The following is a 19,794-nucleotide window of genomic DNA, read 5'->3' as shown; positions in this document are numbered from 1 at the left end:
ATTCTTGCTTGATGTACAGCTTAAGTTGTTCAACAGTCAGGGGTCTCTATTGTCGTATTTTACGCTTTATAATGTGCCACACATTTTCAATGGGAGACAGGTCTGGACGACAAGCAGGCCAGTCTCGTACCCGCACTCTTTCACAATGAAGCCACGCTGTTGTAACATGTGGCTTGGCATTGTCTTGCTGAAATAAGCAGGGGCGTCCATGGTAACGTTGCTTGGATGGCAACATATGTTGCTCCAAAACCTGTATGTACCTTTCAGCATTAATGGCGCCTTCACAGATGTGTAAGTTACCCATGTCTTGGGAACTAAAACACCCCCATACCATCACAGATGCTGGCTTTTAAACATTTTGAACTTTGCACAGTCTGGACCCGACGTCCACAGTTTCCAAAACAATTTGAAATGTGGACCCGTCAGACCACAGAAGACTTTAACACTTTGCATCAGTCCATCTTAGATGAGCTTGGGCCCAGCGAAGCCGGAAGCGTTTCTGGGTGTTGTTGATATATGGCTTTCGTTTTGCATAGTAGAGTTATAACTTGCACTTACACATGTATCGACGAACTGTAGTTACTGACAGTGGTTTTCTGAAGTGTGCCTGAGCCCATGTGGTGATATCCTTTACACACCGATGCCGCTTTTTGATGCAGTACCGCCTGAGGGATCGAAAGGTCCGTAATATCACCGCTTACGTGCAGTGATTTCTCCAGATTCTCTGAACCTTTTGATGATATTACGGACCGATAGCTCGTTGAGAAATGTTGTTCTTAAATTGTTCAACAATTTGCTCACGCATTTTTTCACTACGGGGTGACCCTCGCCCCATCCTTGTTTGTGAATGACTGAGCATTTCATGGAAGCTGCTTTTATACCCAATCATGGCACCCACCTGTTCCCAATTGGCCTGTTCACCTGTGGGATGTTACGAATAAGTGTTTGATGAGCATTCCTCAACTTTCTCAGTCTTTTTTGCCACTTGTGCCAGCTTTTTTGAAACATGTTGCAGGCATCAAATTCCAAATGAGCTAATATTTGCAAAAAATAGCTAGGTTTTCCAGTTTGAACGTTAAGTAGCTCGTCTTTGCAGTCCATTCAATTGAATATAGGTTGAAAAGGATTTGCAAATCATTTGATATGTTTTTATTTACCATTTACACAATGTGCCAACTTCACTGGTGTTGGGGTTTGTATTTAGATCATGTAAATAAATCCTTAATGGAGGTGTTTGGATGTTTTTAAGGGTTTTTATTGCCAGAATAAAGCAACTTCTATAAACTCCATTGTAAGCTTGTGATCGCATTTATTTAAAATTTAGAATATTGTTAAAAAAATATATACATCTTGTCTTTTTTCATAATGATTGTGAACGATAGGCAAAACTCCAAAAAACTGTAGTTCCCCTTAAAGTCCGAGTAGTCATTACTGAACTCAAAAAAAGTTTGTCATCTCTGCACACAATCACCAGAGCTGCCACAAATCATTGATTCATAAGAACAGTGTGAGTCCTAAAATGATTGACAAGTTACATTTTGTTGAGTCCATGCAATTTAGGCATTCCATCTGACGTGGAAAATTGTAGCGACTGCGGATGATGTCACATCACATGACATCGAAATAGTGTTCCAAAAGGGACAATCAATAGAGCCCCCGCTGTTAAAACCTTTCCAGCTTTTATCCGACCTTTATGTCATTTTTCCATAAAACATTTTGAAAGACAGATGTAATGTAGGAGCATTGCTTGAAGAATGTGCGGTTTTGAAAGAATTATATGCATCTGACTTTTTTTTTTTTTTTTTACAAATAAAAAAATGTATAGTAAACAACTTACAAAATGCACGTAACATATAAGCAAATACCCCACTGTGTCATTTACGGTCTTTCCACAATTGCTATTTCGGAACATATTCACCATTCATTAGTTGCTTATTAACATGCACATTTTTCACATATTGGCTCTTAATTAGTCATTATTAAGTACTTATTAATGCCTTATTCTGCATGACCTTATTATACAACCAGTAAGCCATTAACTAAGAGTCTTCCCTCAATAACCTCAGAATTATTGCTTATTAGTAACCCTAACCCTAACCCTTATATGTTCCCCTAGTGTCCAAATAACTCTAAATTAAGTCTTTGTTACTTAGAATATGTTCCCCCTACTAAAGTGTTACTGCTATTTCTTATGAAGAATATGTTCCCCCTACTAAAGTGTTACCGCTATTTATTATGAATAAAATACATATTCATATATTCATATATTACATATATTACATATTACATTCGGATTCGGACTACCTCCTGATGTGGCCTGAATTTAATGGGAAAAGATCAGATTTGAAGGACTTTGGAGCATTTAGACTGGCAAGAAAAAAAATCAGATTTGTGTCACTTGAGGGCAAAAAAATCAAATTTGGTGTCTAGGCCATATAAACTTTTGGTAACACTTTAGTATGGGGAACATATTCACTATTAATTAGTTGCTTATTAACATGCAAATTAGTAACATATTGGCTCTTAATTAGTCATTATTAAGTACTTATTAATGCCTTATTCTGCATGGCCTTATTATACAACCAGTAAGCCATTAACTAAGACTCTTTCCTCAATAACCTCAGAATTATTGCTTATTAATAACCCTAACCCTAACCCTTATATGTTCTCCTACTGTCCAAATAACTCTAAATTAAGTCTTTGTTACTTAGAATATGTTCCCCCTACTAAAGTGTTACCGCTATTTCTTATGAAGAATATGTTCCCCCTACTAAAGTGTTACCGCTATTTATTATGAATAAAAATATATATATTCATATATTCATACAGTATATTACATATATTACATATTACATTTGGATTCGGACTACCTCCTGATGTGGCCTGAATTTAATGGGAAAAGATCAGATTTGAAGGACTTCGGAGCATTTAGACTGGCAAAATAAAAATCTGATTTGTGTCACTTGAGGGCAAAATAATCTAAGTTGATGTGCAGGCCATATAAACTTTTGGTAACACTTTAGTATGGGGAACATATTCACCATTAATTAGTTACTTATTAACATGCAAATTAGTAACATATTGGCTCTTAATTAGTCATTATTAAGTACTTATTAATGCCTTATTCTGCATGGCCTTATTATACAACCAGTAAGCCATTAACTAAGAGTCTTCCCTCAATAACCTCAGAATTATTGCTTATTAGTAACCCAAACCCTAACCCTTATATGTTCCCCTAGTGTCCAAATAACTCTAAATTAAGTCTTTGTTACTTAGAATATGTTCCCCCTACTAAAGTGTTACTGCTATTTCTTATGAAGAATATGTTCCCCCTACTAAAGTGTTACCGCTATTTATTATGAATAAAAATATATATTCATATATTCATATATTACATATATTACATATTACATTCGGATTCGGACTACCTACTGATGTGGCCTGAATTTAATGGGAAAAGATCTGATTTGAAGGACTTTGGAGCATTTAGACTGGCAAGAAAAAAAATCTGATTTGTGTCACTTGAGGGCAAGAAAAAATCTAATTTGATGTGCAGGCCATATCAACTTTTGGTAACACTTTAGTATGGGGAACATATTCACCATTAATTAGTTACTTATTAACATGCAAATTAGTAACATATTGGCTCTTAATTAGTCATTATTAAGTACTTATTAATGCCTTCTTCTGCATGGCCTTATTATACAACCAGTAAGCCATTTACTATAAGTCTTCAATCAATCAATCAATCAATCAATCAATCAATCAATCAATCAATCAATTCCTTTATTGTCATTGTCATAATAACACTTAAGTCATACATGAACAACGAGATTTTGTTTGAGCATTGTCCAGCGGCATAGAAACTGAATTGATGTGCAGGTTGACAATAGTTTACATTTTAGCATTTTAGCATTGTCAGGAAGATCGCGATAAGAGGGACGTGGGGGTGGGAACAGTCAGATGTCTGATGGGTGTTATGTTAATGTTGCAGCAATGCAATGTCCAGAGCACAATTATTGAGGTGGTGAAGAGTGAGGTAATAAGATGGTCTGGGGCAGCAAAGGGGCAGGCTGTTCATTTAGCAGTCTCACAGCCTGAGGATACAGACTGTGAGACATTCTGGTGGTCCTGGCGCGAATCGATCTATAACTCCTTCCAGAGGGTAGCAGGCTGAAGAGGCCATGTGCTGGGTGGTATCTGTCCTTCAGGATGTTGTGTACTCGCTTTAGGCAGCGAGTTGTGTACATGGCACTCATCTCTGGGAGTATTGTCCTTGTAATTTTCCCCGCCGCTTTAACTACTCGCTGGAGGGCCTGTTGGTTTGCTTTAGTGCAGCTAGCAAACCAAACTAAAAATCCGTAAGTGAGGACACTACTGATGGCACAGTTGTAAAAGTTGACCATTGATTTCTGCGGAATGTTTCACTCAATAACCTCAGAATTTTTGCTTATTAGTAACCCTAACCCTAACCCTTATACAGTATGTTCCCCTAGTGTCCAAATAACTCTAAATTAAGTCTTTGTTACTTAGAATATGTTCCCCATACTAAAGTGTTACCAAACTTTTACACAGAGACCAACAGGAATCTATCCCATGTCAGGTATCAGCGACCACACATGCAAGAACCTCGAATTCTAGAAACCTTTTTATTGAAATTGCATCATAAAATGACAGTAAATGGTTCATTTGCACTCTGCATTGAAACGGCAAGACTTTTTGAGGCGTATATGTGCATGTTTGCTCTGTCAGTGCCTCTGAGCTCCAGTGGAGTTGACAGCTTGCTATGACAGGGAGTAAAAAAAACAACAACAACTCGCTGTGCCATAATGCACAGGAGAAATGCCTTTGAAGCGTGGGATTATATAACATCTGATAAATCAAGTCTGGAACTCTGACCACATCAAATCAAATCAAATCAACTTTATTTTGTGCTAGAACTGCATCCTAGTGTGTGTGTGTAGGTGACACATAGGCCTTGTTCACATTACAGATCAATTCAGATTTGTTTGGCTCATATGCGACCTGTATTGAATTTTTTCATGTCAGTGAGAACAGTGCAATTTTTAATTTTTCCTATTTTGTATGTGGAAATTAATCGGATATACCGTATTTTTCGGAGTATAAGTCGCACCGGAGTATAAGTCGCACCGGGCGAAAATGCATAATAAAGAAGGAAAAAAACATATATAAGTCGCATTTTGGGGGGAAATTTATTTGATAAAACCCAACACCAAGAATAGGCATTTTAAAGGCAATTTGAAATAAATAAAGAATAGTGAACAACAGGCTGAATAAATGTACGTTATATGAGGCATAAATAACCAACTGAGAACGTGCCTGGTATGTTAACGTAACATATTATGGTAAGAGTCATTCAAATAACTATAACATATAGAACATGCTATACGTTTACCAAACAATCTGTCACTCCTAATCGCTAAATCCCGTGAAATCTTATACGTCTAGTCCAGGGGTCGACAACCCAAAATGTTGAAAGGGCCATATTGGACCAAAAATACAAAAACAAATCTGTCTGGAACCGCAAAAAATTCAAAGCCATATTACATACAGATAGTGTGTCATGACATATACATTGAATTAAGAGGACTTAAAGGAAACGAAATGACCTCAAATATAGCTACAAATGAGGCATAATGATGCAATATGTACATATAGCTAGCCTAAATAGCATGTTAACATTGACTAGCTTGCAGTCATGCAGTGACCAAACATGTCTGATTAGCACTCCACACAAGTCAATAATATCAACAAAACTCACCTTTGTGCATTCATGCACAACCTTGAAAATTTGGTGGACAAAATGAGACAGAAAAAGAAGTGGCATAAAACACGTCCTGAAAAGTCGGAGAAAGTTATACATGTAAACAAACTAACGTGAGTTCAAGGACCGCCAAAATTAGTAGGACAAAACGGCGCTCGCCATATACTCGAATCAGTGAAGCATGTTTAATATAAACAGTGTGTTTTATAACAGTTAGGGAGGTTTGTGTCATGTTTGTCGTCCTACAGAAACCATATTAAAACAAACAAAAAATATTTTTTTACCCTCATCTTTTTCCATTTTTCATAAATTTTTGAAAAAGCTCCAGAGAGCCACTAGGGCGGCGCAAAAGAGCCGCATAGAGCCGCGGGTTGCCGACCCCCGGTCTAGTCTCTTACGTGAATGAGCTAAATAATATCATTTGATATTTTACGGTAATGTGTTAATAATTTCACACATAAGTCGCTCCTGAGTATAAGTCGCACCCCCAAACTATGAAAAAAACTGCGACTTATAGTCCGAAAAATACGGTATATGCGATGCGTCCTCAAGTCGCATTCATCCGACCAGAACGTTATCAGAAAGCCATAAGAGTCATAATTCTTCGCCAAACTCGACGGTTAAAAATTAAACAGGTGCAGAAAACAGGTGAAACTAAAATGTTTTGGGAACTCACGTGAAGGTTTTACCACTCCTGTCTCCGACTGCTCGCCGACATCGAAGCAAATTATCCCATAAAACTGCGAAATACTTATCCTCTTCCTTCTTAATCTTCTACACCAGTGGTTCTTAACCTGGGTTCGATCGGGTGAGTCGGCTTCAGGGGTTCGGCGGAGGTCAAGACACACCCGACTCATTGTGTAAATAAAAACTTCTCCCTATCGGCGTATTATGGATACCCTCAAACAATGTTCCCTCTAATTTTCCATATGCGTGAGCAAACGCGAAAACTCCTTGAGCATTCAGTGGAGCATATGTGAGCACATCTGTCCCAAACCTGACTAAATAACAAATAAAATGTTTTATTATTATAATCAAATGACAGCAGTAATTTCCATGAGATTATTTTCTAATATAGGTGTTTTGGCCCACTTACAATGACAATAACAAAAAATATTGTTTTTCATGAGCTGTGTATTACAGTATTGTATGTCTGGGTGGAAAACGAAGAAAAGGAACAGACTTTGCTGTGAAAATAAATAAATAATTGTATTTTATCATTTATAATTTAAAATGACATGAGAGTGGCATTTGCCAAGGTGAAGCCACGTATATCTGAACTGGTCTTAGGGCGGCATAGCTCAGTTGGTAGAGTGGCCGTGCCAGCAACTTGAGGGTTGCAGGTTCGATTCCCGCTTCCGCCATCCGAGTCACTGCCGTTGTGTCCTTGGGCAAGACACTTTACCCACCCACACTGGCTTAAATGTAACTTAGATATTGGGTTTCACTATGTAAAGCGCTTTGAGTCACTAGAGAAAAGCGCTATATAAATATAATTCACTTCACGTCTCTCAAAGGCAACAGCAGAAGTCAGACTGATTTGCAGGTGTGTAATTTGTTGTGAGTTCACGCACTGTGTTGGTTTTGTTCTTTGAACAAGGTGATGTTCATGCACGGTTCATTTTGTGCAGCAGTAAAAAAAAACATATAACTTTGCCTTGAATTTGAAAAAAAAAATATGTATATATTTTTCACTAAAGAAGGGTTCGGTGAATGCGCATATGAAACTGGTGGTGTTCGGTACCTCCAACAAGGTTAAGAACCACTGCACTACACGCAAAAATTAGATTCAGAAAATGTTGACTTTAATTGCACAAAATCCTCGAAATTGCCACAAATGCGCCAGTACTGCGACCGACTAGAGTGGAAGCCATGTTCACGTCCGTAAACAATGCAGTGTGTGCGACGTCATAGTCAGATTGCATTCACATTAGAAATATTTTACTTATTTATTTGTTTTATCATATTTGACAAAAATAAATTGAACATTTATTATTTATTATTTATTATTATTTATTATTTATTATTTATTATTTATTATTTATTATTTATTATTTATTATTTATTATTTATTATTATTTATTACTTATTATTTATTATTATTATTATTATTATTATTATTTATTATTTATTATTTATTATTTATTATTTATTATTTATTATTATTTATTGTTTATTATTAACCAAATTGAACATTCAACCCTGTAGTGTGAACGTAGCCATAGTGTCCAGGACCATCCAGCTTCATGTGCGTTTTTGTCGTTAATTAACCAAAAATTTTGTTTTTTTGTCATTACAGAAAGTCAACCGAGCAAGACTCCCCCCATCTGAATCCAGCACACCTATAACTTCCTGTCTTGCACATGTACTTCAACTATTAAAATATATAAACAACATTCAACTCTCCATGGATTTACTACTTCTTATTTGGTTTGATAATGTCTGCTTTAGATAATGAGACACATAGGCGCTGATCCTGCTTCGGGGCCGAGGACCCACGTGGGATTGACGGCAACTGTCATTCTTTTACATAATTTTTGAAAAAACAATCCTGTTGTTAATTTAGTGGCGTGTTTGGTCCGTTTCACATAATAAAAGAGTCACAAATCAAATAGTCTATAATTAACAATATCTACCCAAGGCTTTATAGTGCCCGATGATAAACTAATGACACAATCATCTTGACTTTGAACACACTGCCCACGAAGGAATGAAGTGCATACTTACTCAACAGCCCTAAGGGTGGCAGTATGAACAATGCCAACACTGTCATAAACATGTGCCATATAGTGAAGCCAGACTAAACAACAACGACAAACACATTTTGGAAGAATATTTGCACCGCAACACAACATAAACCATACTTGCCAACCTTGAGACCTCCGATTTCGGGAGGTGTGTGTGAAGGGGGTGTGGGGGGGGGGGGGGGGGGTTAAGAGGGGAGGAGTTTATTTACAGCTAGAATTCACCAAGTCAAGTATTTCATATATTTATATATATAAGAAATACTTGACTTTCAGTGAATTCTAGCTATATATATATATTTTTTTATTTTAGTATATATATATATATAAATAAATAAATAAGAGAAATACTTGAATTTCAGTGTTCATTTATTTACACATATACACACACATAACACTCATCTACTCATTGTTGAGTTAAGGGTTGAATTGTCCATCCTTGTTCTATTCTCTGTCACTATTTTTCTAACCACGCTGAACACCCTCTCTGATGATGCATTCTCTTCGTCTCCTTGTTGTGTGCGCACTGCACTCTCTAAAAGCCGTAGATGTTATTGTCACATATGCATGTACAGTAGATGGCAGTATTGTCCTGTTTAAGAGTGTCACAACATTGCTGTTTACGGCAGACGAACTGCTTTACGGTAGACAAAAACGTGACTGCTGTTGGTGTGTGTTGTTACCGCGCTGGGAGGACGTTAATGAAACTGCCTAACAATAAACCCACATAAGAAACCAATAACTCGCCCTCGATCATTCTACAGTTATAACGTGATTGGGCAGGCACGCTGTTTATATTGTGGGAAAGCGGACGTGAAAACAGGCTGTCGACACGTCACTCAGGTCTGCATGGAGCTGGAGGGGCCGTGGCCTCCAGCTCCGCCTGAATTTCGGGAGATTTTCGGGAGACAATTTGTCCCGGGAAGTTTTCGGGAGAGGCGCTGAATTTCAGGAGTCTCCTGGAAAATCCGGGAGGGTTGGCAAGTATGACATAAACACTGCAGAACAAATTCCCAGAATTCCCTGCAGCACCAACTCTTCCGGGACGCTACAATATAAACAAACGCCATTGGTGGATCTACACCTAACATCCACTGTAATGATACCACGTACAATAGCGTATCTCGTCGATACTACTATGATTATATCGATATTTTTTTAACATCACAAAATCTTCTTTGGTTTTTTAAAATTTATATTACCATATTTTTCGGACTATAAGTCGCAGTTTTTTTCATAGTTTGGCCAGGGGTGCGACTTATACTCAGGAGTGACTTATGTGTGAAATTATTAACACATTACCGTAAAATATCAAATAATATTATCTAGCTCATTCACGTAAGAGACTAGACGTATAAGATTTCATGGGATTTAGCGATTAGGAGTGACAGATTGTTTGGTAAACGTATAGCATGTTCTATATGTTATAGTTATTTGAATGACTCTTACCATAATATGTTACGTTAACATACCAAGCACGTTCTCAGTTAGTTATTTATGCCTCATATAACGTACACTTATTCAGCCTGTTGTTCACTATTCTTTATTTATTTTAAATTGCCTTTCAAATGTCTATTCTTGGTGTTGGGTTTTATCAAATACATCTCCCCAAAAAATGCAACTTATACTCCAGTGCGACTTATATATGTTTTTTTCCTTCTTTATTATGCATTTTCGGCCAGTGCGACTTATACTCCGAAAAATACGGCATGTTTATAAAGGCAGGAAATATGTCCCTGAACATATGAAGACTTTGAATATGACCAATGTATGATCCTGTAACTACTTGGTATCGCATTGACCCCCAAATTTGTGGTATCATCCAAAACTAATGTAAAGTATCAAACAACAGAAGAATAAGTGATTATTACATTTTAACAGAAGTGTAGATAGAACATGTTAAAATCGAAAGTAAGCAGATATTAACAGTAAATGAACAAGTAGATAAATAATTAATTTTCTACCACTTGTCCTTAATAATGTTGACAAAATAATAGAATGGAAAATGACACAATATGTTACTGCATATGTCAGCAGACTAATTAGGAGCCTTTGTTTGTTTACTTACTAATAAAAGACAAGTTGTCTTGTATGTTCACTATAAGGACAAAATTGCAATAAGAAACATGTTTAGTGTACCGTAAGATTGTTGTTAAAGGGGAACATTATCACAATTTTAGAAGGGTTAAAACCACTAAAAATCAGTTCCCAGTGGCTTATTTTATTTTTCGAAGTTTTTTTCAAAATTTTACCCATCACGCAATATCCATAAAAAAATCTTCAAAGTGCCTGATTTTAACCATCGTTATATACACCCGTCCATTTTCCTGTGACGTCACATAGTGATGCCAACACAAACAAACATGGCGCATAGAACAGCAAGCTATAGCGACATTAGCTCGGATTCAGACTCGGATTTCAGCGGCTTAAGCGATTCAACAGATTACGCATGTATTGAAACGGATGGTTGTAGTGTGGAGGCAGGTAGCGAAAACGAAATTGAAGAAGAAACTGAAGCTATTGAGCCATATCGGTTTGAACCGTATGCAAGCGAAACCGCCGAAAACGACACGACGAGAAAGCGAGGACGAATTCGGCGATCGCCTTCTAACCAACGATTGGTATGTGTTTGTTTGGCATTAAAGGAAACTAACACCTATGAACTAGGTTTACAGCATATGAAATACATTTGGTAACAACATGCACTTTGAGAGTGCAGACAGCCCAATTTTCATCAATTAATATATTCTGTAGACATACCCTCATCCGCTCTCTTTTCCTGAAAGCTGATCTGTCCAGTTTTGTAGTTGATGTCAGCAGGCCAGGGAAGCTAGGGTCCATATTCTTCTCTTGATCACCTTCGGTGGCATAAGGGACGGTGTGAGCCAAGACATCCAGGGGGTTTAGCTCGCTCGTCTGCGGGAACAAACTGCCGCCATTGCTTGCCGTGCTAGCGAGGTCCTTTGTCCCTGAATTGCTCACACACTCCGGCAGATTCAATGGGGGTCTGGCGGCAGATTTCTTTGACTTTATTGTTGGAAATGCATCTGCTTTGAGTGTTGCAGGATATCCACACATTCTTGCCATCTCTGTCGTAGCATAGCTTTCGTCGGTAAAGTGTGCGGAACAAACGTCCAATTTCTTGCCACTTTCGCATCTTTGGGCCACTGGTGCAACTTGAATCCGTCCCTGTTCGTGTTGTTACACTCTCCGACAACACACCGACGAGGCATGATGTCTCCAAGGTACGGAAAACAGTCGAAAAAACGGAAAATAACAGAGCTGATTTGACTCGGTGTTTGAGAAAATGGCGGATTGCTTCCCGATGTGACGTCACAACCGAGAGCGAATAATAGAAAGGCGTTTAATTCGCCAAAATTCACCCATTTAGAGTTCGGAAATCGGTTAAAAATAATATATGGTCTTTTTTCTGCAACATCAAGGTATATATTGACGCTTACATATGTCTGGTGATAATGTTCCCCTTTAAAATAAAGCCAATAATTAAATTTTTTGGGGTACCCTTTATTTAGAAAAGTACCGAAATACTAAATATTGGTATCGGGACAACACTAATACACACACACACCGAGCACATACTGGCAGAAATGTAGATCGGCACCAATGATGAGACATGCAGAAATGGTATTAGGCAGAAAAAGTCTGCAGGACACCCACAAGGAGCCAGAATCTCAGCTCATTGATTAAAATAACCTTTGTCTAATTCAGTTTGACCAAAAAAGAAAGGGAACAACTCAGTGAGTATCCAATACCAGCACTCAGGAGGCCAATAACCAGCATGTGCGAGGGAGCATGCATATGGAAATTAAGAAATCCAGCACGGCGGAAAGAGCGAGGACTGTTGATCAACTGTCACTAATTAGGAAACAAAATATGAAATGTCATATAGAGAGACTTGGGGAAATAGGTTTCGATTACGTGAAGGAGTGCGAGTCATGTAACAGGCCTTGCGGCATTCTTTAAAAATACACTTATTAAAACGTATTAAAAGATCCCATTAGCACGCGCATGTGTGGGTTAAATGCCGTTCTCTCTGGCGCTCTCTGGTAGCAAACAAAAGGGCGCTTTGAATGGCACGTGCTCCGCGTCAGTCAAGCGTTACCTAGCAACAGAGCAGCATAAATGCACCTGTGGCGCTGAATGGGAGACCTGTTGGTGGCGAAAAAAACAAAGATATGCAAAACACACAACTTGGTGTGTTTAAAACACATGAATTATGTATCAATTGAGCCATCAGGGGGATGAAGGTTCCAGGAGCAGCGACATCGTAGAGCAATGGCAGCAATGCAAAATAAACCACATTAAAATTAAAATTAAAATAGAATTTAAAAAAAATCCAAGGCAAAAGCCAAATTTTTGCACATTGTTTAAAAATGTACACATCTCTATAGTCTCCAAGGGCATCTATAATTGTGTGTTTTTAGATGAGGGGTGCCCAAACTTTTTCCACTGAGTGTCTCAGACTATAGAAAGTCAAAGGATGTGGGGACTATATTGATGTTTTTCACTTTCACAACCAATACTTTTGAAAGAAAAAACATAATATGCTCTTTTATTCCACTTTTTTGCAATAGTATTTTTTCAGAATGCATGTGGCTGGTAAAAACATTAGCTGCGGGCCGCAAATGGCCCCCGGACCGCACTTTGGAAACCACTGGTTTAGCTACAACTTGTCAGGAAACCTTTTTTTAAAAAACCTTCATAAAAGTCACCTAATTAATTTAGTGTTTGGGAAAGCTCTTTTTTTTTACATCTCTAAGTATTACAATATAATAGGTATTTGCATTTGGGATTTACAATTAAAAAAAGTGCTATTTTAATCAGATTAATAAGGTTTTTGAATTTGGATTAATCAGGATGAATCACTCCCTAGCACATATATTAACTTGGAAAAGACCCCAATATTTTGACACAAATGCAATTTTAATGTCAGAATGTGATCCGGTGACATTTATTTATGTTTTACTTCAATGTACATTACGTATTTAAAGTTAAAGTACCACTGATAGTCACGCACACACACTAGGTGTGGTGAAATTACTCTCTGCATTTGACCCATCCCCTTGTTCCACCCCCTGGGAGGTGAGGGGAGCAGTGAGCAGCAGCGGTAGCCGGGCTCAGGAATCAATTTGGTGATTTAACCCCCAATTCCAACCCTTGATGCTGAGTGCCAAGCAGGGAGGTAATGGGTCCCATTTTTATAGTCTTTGGTATGACTCGGCCGGGGTTTGAACGCACGACCTACCGACCTGTGGGCGGACACTCTAGCCACAAGGCCACTGAGCAGGCTTTGATCAAAACTTGCCAACAAATTCATCTCAAGTCCAGTCAGGGTCTGTTTTGGAGTGAAATGTCAGTATTGCACATGTGAATTGACCTGATTTGACAATAACATTTTTAACAACCTCATATAAAATAAAATATATTTTGATAAATATTTTTATTTAGAGTGGCGGTGTCCAAAGTGCGATACTGGGCCTATTTTGTTTTAGATTTCATTGGCCAGCAGTATATATCATACCAAAGACTGTAAAAATGGGACCCATTACCTCCCTGCTTGGCACTCAGCATCAAGGGTTGGAATTGGGGGTTAAATCACCAAAAATTATACCTGAGCGCGGCCACCGCTGCTGCTCACTGCTCCCCTCACCTCCCAGGGGATGGAACAAGGGGATGGGTCAAATGCACAGAGTAATTTCACCACACCTAGTGTGTGTGTGACAATCATTGGTACCATAGGCGCCGATCTACATTTCTGCCAGTGGATGCTCGGTGTGTTGTCCTGATACCCATATTTTGGTACTTTTCGGTACTTTTCTAAATAAAGGGGACCACAAAAAATGTCATTATTGGCATTATTTAAACAAAAACATCTTAGGGTACATTATGTTTCTTATTGCAAGTTTGTCCTTAAATAAAATAGTGAACATATGCAGAAACATATTGTGTCATTTATCATTCTATTATTTTGTCAACATTATTAAGGACAAGTGGGAGAAAATTAATTATTCATCTACTTGTTCATTTACTGTTAATATCCGCTTGATTTCTCTTTTAACATGTTCTATCTACACTTCTGTTAAAATGTAATAATCACTTATTCTTCTGTTGTTTGATACTTTTCATAAGTTTTGGACGATACCACAAATTTGGGTATCAATCCGATACCAAGTAGTTACAGGATCATACATTAGTCATATTTCCAGGGTTGTATTTCCTGAGTTTATGAACATAATATAAATTAAAAAAAAACTAAAGAAGGTTTTGTGATGTTAAAAGATATCGACGTAATCGTGGTAGTATCGACTAGATACGCTATTGTACGTGGTATCATCACAGTGGATGTTACGTGTAGATCCACCAATGGCGTTTGTTTATATTGTAGCGTCCCGGAAGAGTTGGTGCTGCAGGGAATTCTGGGAATTTGTTCTGTGGTGTTTTGTTGTGTTGCGGTGCAAATATTCTTCCAAAATGTGTTTGTCGTTGTTGTTTAGTGTGTTTTCACTATATGGCACATGTTTAGGACAGTGTTGGCATTGTTCATACTGCCACCCTTAATGTGACATGTATGGCTGTTGAGTAAGTATGGCCTTCATCCGCTCGTGTGCAGTGTGTTCAAAGTGAAGGTGACTGCGTCATTAGTTCATTTAACATCTTGGTTAGATTTTATTAATTATAGACTACCGTATTGCCTCGAATTGCCGCCGGGTCAAACTCGCTTCGCAAAATAATTAGCGCATGCCTAGAATTACTGCCGGGTCAAACTTGTTTAGCAGAATAATTAGCATATGCCTCGTTTTACCGCCGGGTCAAACTCGTCACGTCACGAGTGACACTTCACCTTTCAAGGCATCATTTTCCCAAATGGAAGAGGCTAATTTCAATAATTTAAAATTGCAGAAAGGGAAGAAGATAAAGAGCTATTCAGTAGGATTTAAGGTCCAAGCTATTTAATATGCTAAAAAGAACAGTAAGGAGGGAACTGCTCAGTTTATTACCTTCTAAACACATATGTCAGTCTCATCTTGTGGCCAATACTACTGTAGTATTGTTATTTACAAGCTTGAAATGCTTAATTTACGAAAAAAAATATTGTAAAATACGCTTTAAATAAACAATATCAATATTGTGTTATTGTATAACTGCAATTCTTATTATTAATATTGTGTTAGTTTGTAGTGGTGGAGAGCTGACTTTTTGTTGTTGGAGTTGCGTCTTTCAAAGCGCTTTATTTTGAAAAAATGTTGTATTAATATAGCTGCGTGTGTCAAATATGAGTCATTAAATGACTCCCGCCTCATGGTGGTAGAGGGCGCTAGTGATCACAGGGATCATTCTTGCGACTACTCGGCTGCAGAAGAAGTGACAACAACAGTTTTCTAAACTGGACTTTCAATCGAAGCAGGAGGTAATAATTAAAGGAAGATCTCCATGGAGACAGAGAGACTTTTAAAACTGAAGAAAGATAAAGAAGACTTCTATAAACAAGTTATCGATGCTTTTGTTCAAAAGGAGCGGCGCATGGACTTCATTTATAAGTAAAGGTAAGACCATAATACGTTTGTTTTTTTTTTAAATGTGCTTTTCAAGATGGTATCCTTACATCACACTAAATTTACCGCATGCCTTTGGTAAGCGCCGGAGTGAGAAGAGGTTTTAAATTAATTACCGCCCCGGCGATAATTCAAGGAAATACGGTATGTGATTTGTGACTTTTACATCATATAAAACGGGCCACAAAATTGATGACAACAATATTGATTTTTCAAAAATTATTATAAAGATTGAAAGTTGCCATCAAGCCTACGTGTGTACTCGCATTCTCCGTGGGTGCTCGGGCCGAAGCACCCGCGGGATCGGCGCCTATGATTGGTACTTTAACTTTTTAACTTTTGTATTAAAAAAATAATGAGCTATAGGCTCCAGCACCCCCCGTGGCTCCAAAATGGACAAGCGGTAGGAAATGGATGGATAAACAAACAACAAACATGTTGATATAATATGATAGAGGCTATTTTTTGTGAATGGTTTTAGCCTGTATACACATTTAAAAATGTTAAAAATGGCCCTGAATGCAATACAATTTGAAATGATTAAAAGCAGTTTGAGCTCAACTATTTCTTGGGTACAAAATGCATGGAATTGTGTCAACATTGAGTTTGACAACTGAAGGTTTAGCCGCAGCCAATCACAAGTCCCGTGCTGTGACGTCGGCAGAAGCTCGAGCCCGCGCATGCAAATCACGTCCACGCTCGAGCCTCTCCATTGGCCGCCCGCGCTCATTTAGCCGCTGTCAGCGCGCGCGGCCCCGGGCAAGCTCCACTAACTTTGACCCGCACAGCTCGCAGCAAAGTGGGCTCCAAACAACAACAAAAAAAAGGGGGTCTATTCTTCTCGGCGGATGACAGCGAAAAGGACAAAAAGGGGGAAGTGAGGAAGAAGTTGTCATTATTTTCCCGGCACTATTCAATGATTGTGTGGGTCTAAGCGGCTCTTCCGAGACAAGGTGAATGTACAGCATCATGATGGAGACCGACCTGCACTCCCCGGTGGGGCCGCAGGCCAACGCGTCCAACCCGGGGGGGAGCGGCAAAGTCCCCCAGGAGCGGATCAAGAGACCCATGAACGCCTTCATGGTGTGGTCCCGGGGCCAGCGGCGGAAGATGGCCCAGGAGAACCCGAAGATGCACAACTCGGAGATCAGCAAGCGGCTGGGGGCGGAGTGGAAGGTGATGACCGAGGCGGAGAAGCGACCCTTCATCGACGAGGCCAAGCGGCTCCGGGCCATGCACATGAAGGAGCACCCGGACTACAAGTACCGCCCGCGGAGGAAGACCAAGACCCTGCTGAAGAAGGACAAGTACTCGCTGGCCGGTGGACTCTTGGGCCACGCGGCGGGTGTGGGGATGGGCGGCGGGCAGCGGCTGGAGAGTCCCGGCGGCGGCGGCGGGCACCTGGGCTATGCCGCGCACGTCAACGGCTGGCCGAGCAGCGCCTACCCGGGCCAGGTGGCGGCTGCGGCGGCCGCGGCCCACGCCATGATGCAGGAGGCGGCGTACACGCAGCAGCACCCGGGCACCGGGACTCACCCGCACCACCACAACCCGCACAGGTACGACATGAGCGCCTTGTGTTACAGCCCCATCTCGAACTCCCAGAGCTACATGAGCGCCTCACCGCCGGGCTACGGGGGCATCACCGGCTACACGCACCAGCACCAGGGCGCCGGCGTGTCTCCCGTGTCGGGGGCGCACGGAGGTACCCTGGGCCCGCTGGTGAAGTCCGAGCCGAGCGCCAGCCCCCCGGTGTCCGCGGCGCGTCCCACCTGCCCCTCGGGGGACCTCCGGGACATGATCAGCATGTACTTGCCCACGGGCGAGGTGGCGGGAGACTCCTCCGTGCACGGCCGCCTGCACGTCTTGCACCCGCAGCACTACCAGGGCAGCAGCACGGCGGTGAACGGGACGGTTCCTTTGACGCACATATAATGATCATCATCAGCAAAAAAAAAAGCACTAAACCGCAACCAAATACTTTTGGGCCGCTGCTGCGCTCATGTAAATGAAGGCTTTTAGAGCCCTAAAAATGCAATCACCTGAACAAACTTTATTTTTCTCCTTCACGCGGATTTCTTTCAACTCGCTCCAAGTTTTCACACCATTTAAATGATAATCCTGCAAGTTTGTGTGGAATTGAAGGCGTGGAAAATGTGTTTTTTTTAAACAACTTTGCTGCAGGCAGACAATTTCAACTGATTCCCAATTTTAATCCAATTGTAAAAACAGTCGGTCGGTGTGATTTTTTTGATTTTTTTTTGTTTTGTTTTGTTTTTGTTGTAAGTCTTGTAAATTGTGAATAAACATTGCCACTGGAACGCTTTATGCAATTGTACAAATGCATTATTAGTGTCACCCCCCTTATTATTTATTTTTGCCATTTAATTTAAAGTGATCTGAAAAATGACAGCAAACAAAACCTGTATCAATTTGCTTCTTTCATCATTGTTGTATGCTTCAGCTCATTATTTCTCATGTCTATGCTGTAAACATTTTCCTGGTAAATTCACAGTAAAATACTGGCTAATAACTGCATTATATTTACAGTCATTTCCTGTGAAGTTAAATGCTGTGGAAAATATATTGTAATGTCTACAGTCATTTGTTGTAAGGTTACAGTACATTTTGATTCCAGTATTTTACTGTGAAATAATAATACTGGTAAATGCTTTGAAATCCTGTAAAAAAAAAAAAAAAAAATTACAGTGCAGTTTGATTATGAATTGTTTTTTTTAATGAGTGCACTCTATTTTAAGATTGTTTTTAATATATGTGCAAGGATTCCATGATCATAATTGTGAGACGAAAAAAAAAGAAAATCATTGATCACATATTCTTTTCCATTATTGTTGATTCAATATACAAACAGGACTACTTTATCTAATTCATTATTTGGTGTTTGAAATCCCATTGTAATATTTTTTTTCTGTGTTATGCAGAATAACATGTTCAAGGTTAAACTGCATTCCCATAAAGTTTTGCTGTAACCCACGCCTATTTTTTCTTTTTGCTAAATTATATATTTTTCTCCAAAGCTTGAATAATTGCAGTGTCACCGGCTATATGGGCCTCATTCATTTTTCAATTCACATGCAAAAGGGACAAGCGGTAGAAAAATGGACGGATGGATGTTAAAAACTGCAAAACCATGTTTATTTACCATGGCCTCAGTAAATCAAATCCGGCAACAACGACAACGGTATCTGCTAGACCTCCTAAATTGGGTCCACTTAAAGCCTGCACTTCCACTACAGGGTCCTTGTGTTCAATTGAGACATTCTTTAAACTTGTAGTCCCAGGATGGGGAGGCGGTGTGGGTTTGTAGGATGAATGAGCAGAGGAGGATGAGGCCAAGGTGAGGAGGAGGGTTTTGTCTTGAGGAAAATGGGGATTAGTTCTACTATGCTGAGAGGGGAGGAGGGGGGGAGTTGTTTTGCTATAGCATGTATTAAACCCCCACCAAAAAGAAACTGACCCATGGACCATTTTGGGGGAATTACATGCATACAAAATTGAGACTTGGAAACTAATGTATAAATATTAAGGTAAGGCCATTTATTTTTTATTTGTTTAAGGTGGCTGCTGGCAAATTGAATTATTTCACATATTTATACTTAATGCAGAATGGCTGATCACAATTCTTTTTACATTGCTTCAGATAATTCATTCATTCATGTATTATTTGACA

The 19,794-nt window shown here is 39.3% G+C and overlaps 1 protein-coding gene and 1 long non-coding RNA gene across 2 annotated transcripts in view; both read left to right on the top strand.

The window, feature by feature from the left end:
- LOC133622599 (uncharacterized) overlaps nucleotides 1–8,181 on the top strand; it is a 36,684-nt gene extending 28,503 nt beyond the window's left edge. The window contains exon 2 of the long non-coding RNA XR_009817805.1: nucleotides 8,085–8,181. This is a non-coding gene — a long non-coding RNA (uncharacterized lncRNA). The remainder of the gene's footprint in view (nucleotides 1–8,084) is intronic.
- An 8,650-nt stretch (nucleotides 8,182–16,831) lies between these two features.
- sox1b (SRY-box transcription factor 1b) lies at nucleotides 16,832–19,443 on the top strand. Its single transcript, XM_061985128.2, has one exon. The coding sequence runs from the start codon at nucleotides 17,061–17,063 to the stop codon at nucleotides 18,036–18,038; it is 978 nt and encodes a 325-aa protein (XP_061841112.1). The 5' UTR covers nucleotides 16,832–17,060; the 3' UTR covers nucleotides 18,039–19,443.
- The last annotated feature ends 351 nt before the right edge of the window (nucleotides 19,444–19,794 follow it).

Source organism: Nerophis lumbriciformis, linkage group LG23 (assembly GCF_033978685.3).
Source record: "Nerophis lumbriciformis linkage group LG23, RoL_Nlum_v2.1, whole genome shotgun sequence".
Classification (NCBI taxonomy): Eukaryota; Metazoa; Chordata; class Actinopteri; order Syngnathiformes; family Syngnathidae; genus Nerophis; species Nerophis lumbriciformis.
The sequence above is the reverse complement of the archived record's forward strand: the minus strand, read 5'-3'. Positions and strand labels throughout refer to the sequence as shown.